The 1,414-nt window shown below is 37.8% G+C and overlaps 1 protein-coding gene across 1 annotated transcript in view; it reads left to right on the top strand.

The window, feature by feature from the left end:
• LOC144446105 (uncharacterized) overlaps positions 1–1,414 on the top strand; it is a 2,683-nt gene extending 1,269 nt beyond the window's left edge. The window contains exon 2 of the mRNA XM_078135811.1: positions 1–1,414. This exon is cut by the window's left edge and continues 116 nt beyond it. Within this exon, the coding sequence (XP_077991937.1) occupies positions 1–1,171 (1,171 nt within the window). The 3' untranslated portion in view covers positions 1,172–1,414.

Raw genomic sequence — 1,414 nt, 5'->3', positions numbered from 1 at the left:
TGAAGCTCCCCAAAAGAAATCAAAGGAACCTGAAAGTATGTTAGTCCCCTACTACCAAGAGACACATGTTCTATGCAAAAATGAATTGCAGTCAATAGCTAGTATTATTCAGAGTCACTTAGAGACTACTAGTTCTGAAAATGATAACATTGCTGTCTTGAGGAAATTGCTTTCAACTGTTCTCAAACTTTTAATATCAATTGGAGAATTATATGACACAAAAATAGAACTCTATGAATTCAATAGATTTTTACTTAGAAGATTTGCTGGGTCTGATGAGGAGATACAATTCTGGACTGGATTTTATTCATACAGTGCCTTAAAGTACTTCTTCACCAAGTTTATTGAACCACACACAGCAAACTTGAAGTACTGGGGAGCTAATAACAGTAGCGATGACAAGGATAGAAAATGTGGACCAAAACGGCGGTTACAAGCTTCAGATGAGTTTTTTTTAACCCTTATTAAACTCAAACAAGGCAGTGCCAATGAGGACCTTGCAGAGAGGTTTGGTCTTAGTGATTCAACAGTCTCTCGTATATGGCTTACTTACCTGAAACTAATGAACCAGATACTACTGAAACTGCCAAAGTGGTTGAGTTCACGTAAACTAAAGAAATATATGGTAGACAGTTTCAAGACACTCTATCGAGATGTTGTAACCATTGTTGACTGCACAGAGTTTGAGGTTGAGAGAGCATCTGATTTTGAAATACAGGCAGCTCTGTATTCAGATTACAAGAGCAGATGTACTGCCAAGGCATTAGTGGGTCTATCTCCATCAGGTATACCAAATTTTATCTCGGATCTGATGGAAGGCAGCATCAGTGACAATGCCATTACAATGAAGAGTGGACTTCTTGCAAAACTTAAAAAAGGGGATGCCATTATGGCAGACAAGGGCTGGACTAATAAATGTGCCTTGGCACAGCATGGTGTGCGCCTTGTTACACCCCATTTTCTCAGAAATAAGACACAATTTGAGATACCAGAACTAGTTGAGTCTGTGTCCATTGCCAGAGTCCGAATACATGTGGAAAGATGTATTGGGCGCATAAAACAGTGGAAAATACTAAATCGGAAGTTGTCATTAACTGAATGGAATGCTTTAGATGACATATGGAAAGTGTGTGCACATCTCATCCTATTTTGGCCTCCAGTCATGGATTGACTGAAAAATAATACTAATAAGGACAATGAATGTGGTATCTCACTTGTAGGATAGTTCGCAATAAATGTCAGTAATTTTGAACGTAATGTTTGTAGAATGTTCAATCTGTATTGGATTTTATGGTATATAAGTTTGTAGGAGTCATGACTATTCAATGTGTAACTGTCTAATGCATAATCATATCTGCTAAGACCCATAATGCAGTGCTGTAAAGCTGAGATGAAAAAGGGCTTTCAATTTGAT

Source organism: Glandiceps talaboti, chromosome 15 (assembly GCF_964340395.1).
Source record: "Glandiceps talaboti chromosome 15, keGlaTala1.1, whole genome shotgun sequence".
Taxonomy (NCBI): domain Eukaryota; kingdom Metazoa; phylum Hemichordata; class Enteropneusta; family Spengelidae; genus Glandiceps; species Glandiceps talaboti.
This window is presented reverse-complemented; position numbering and strand designations above follow the sequence as displayed.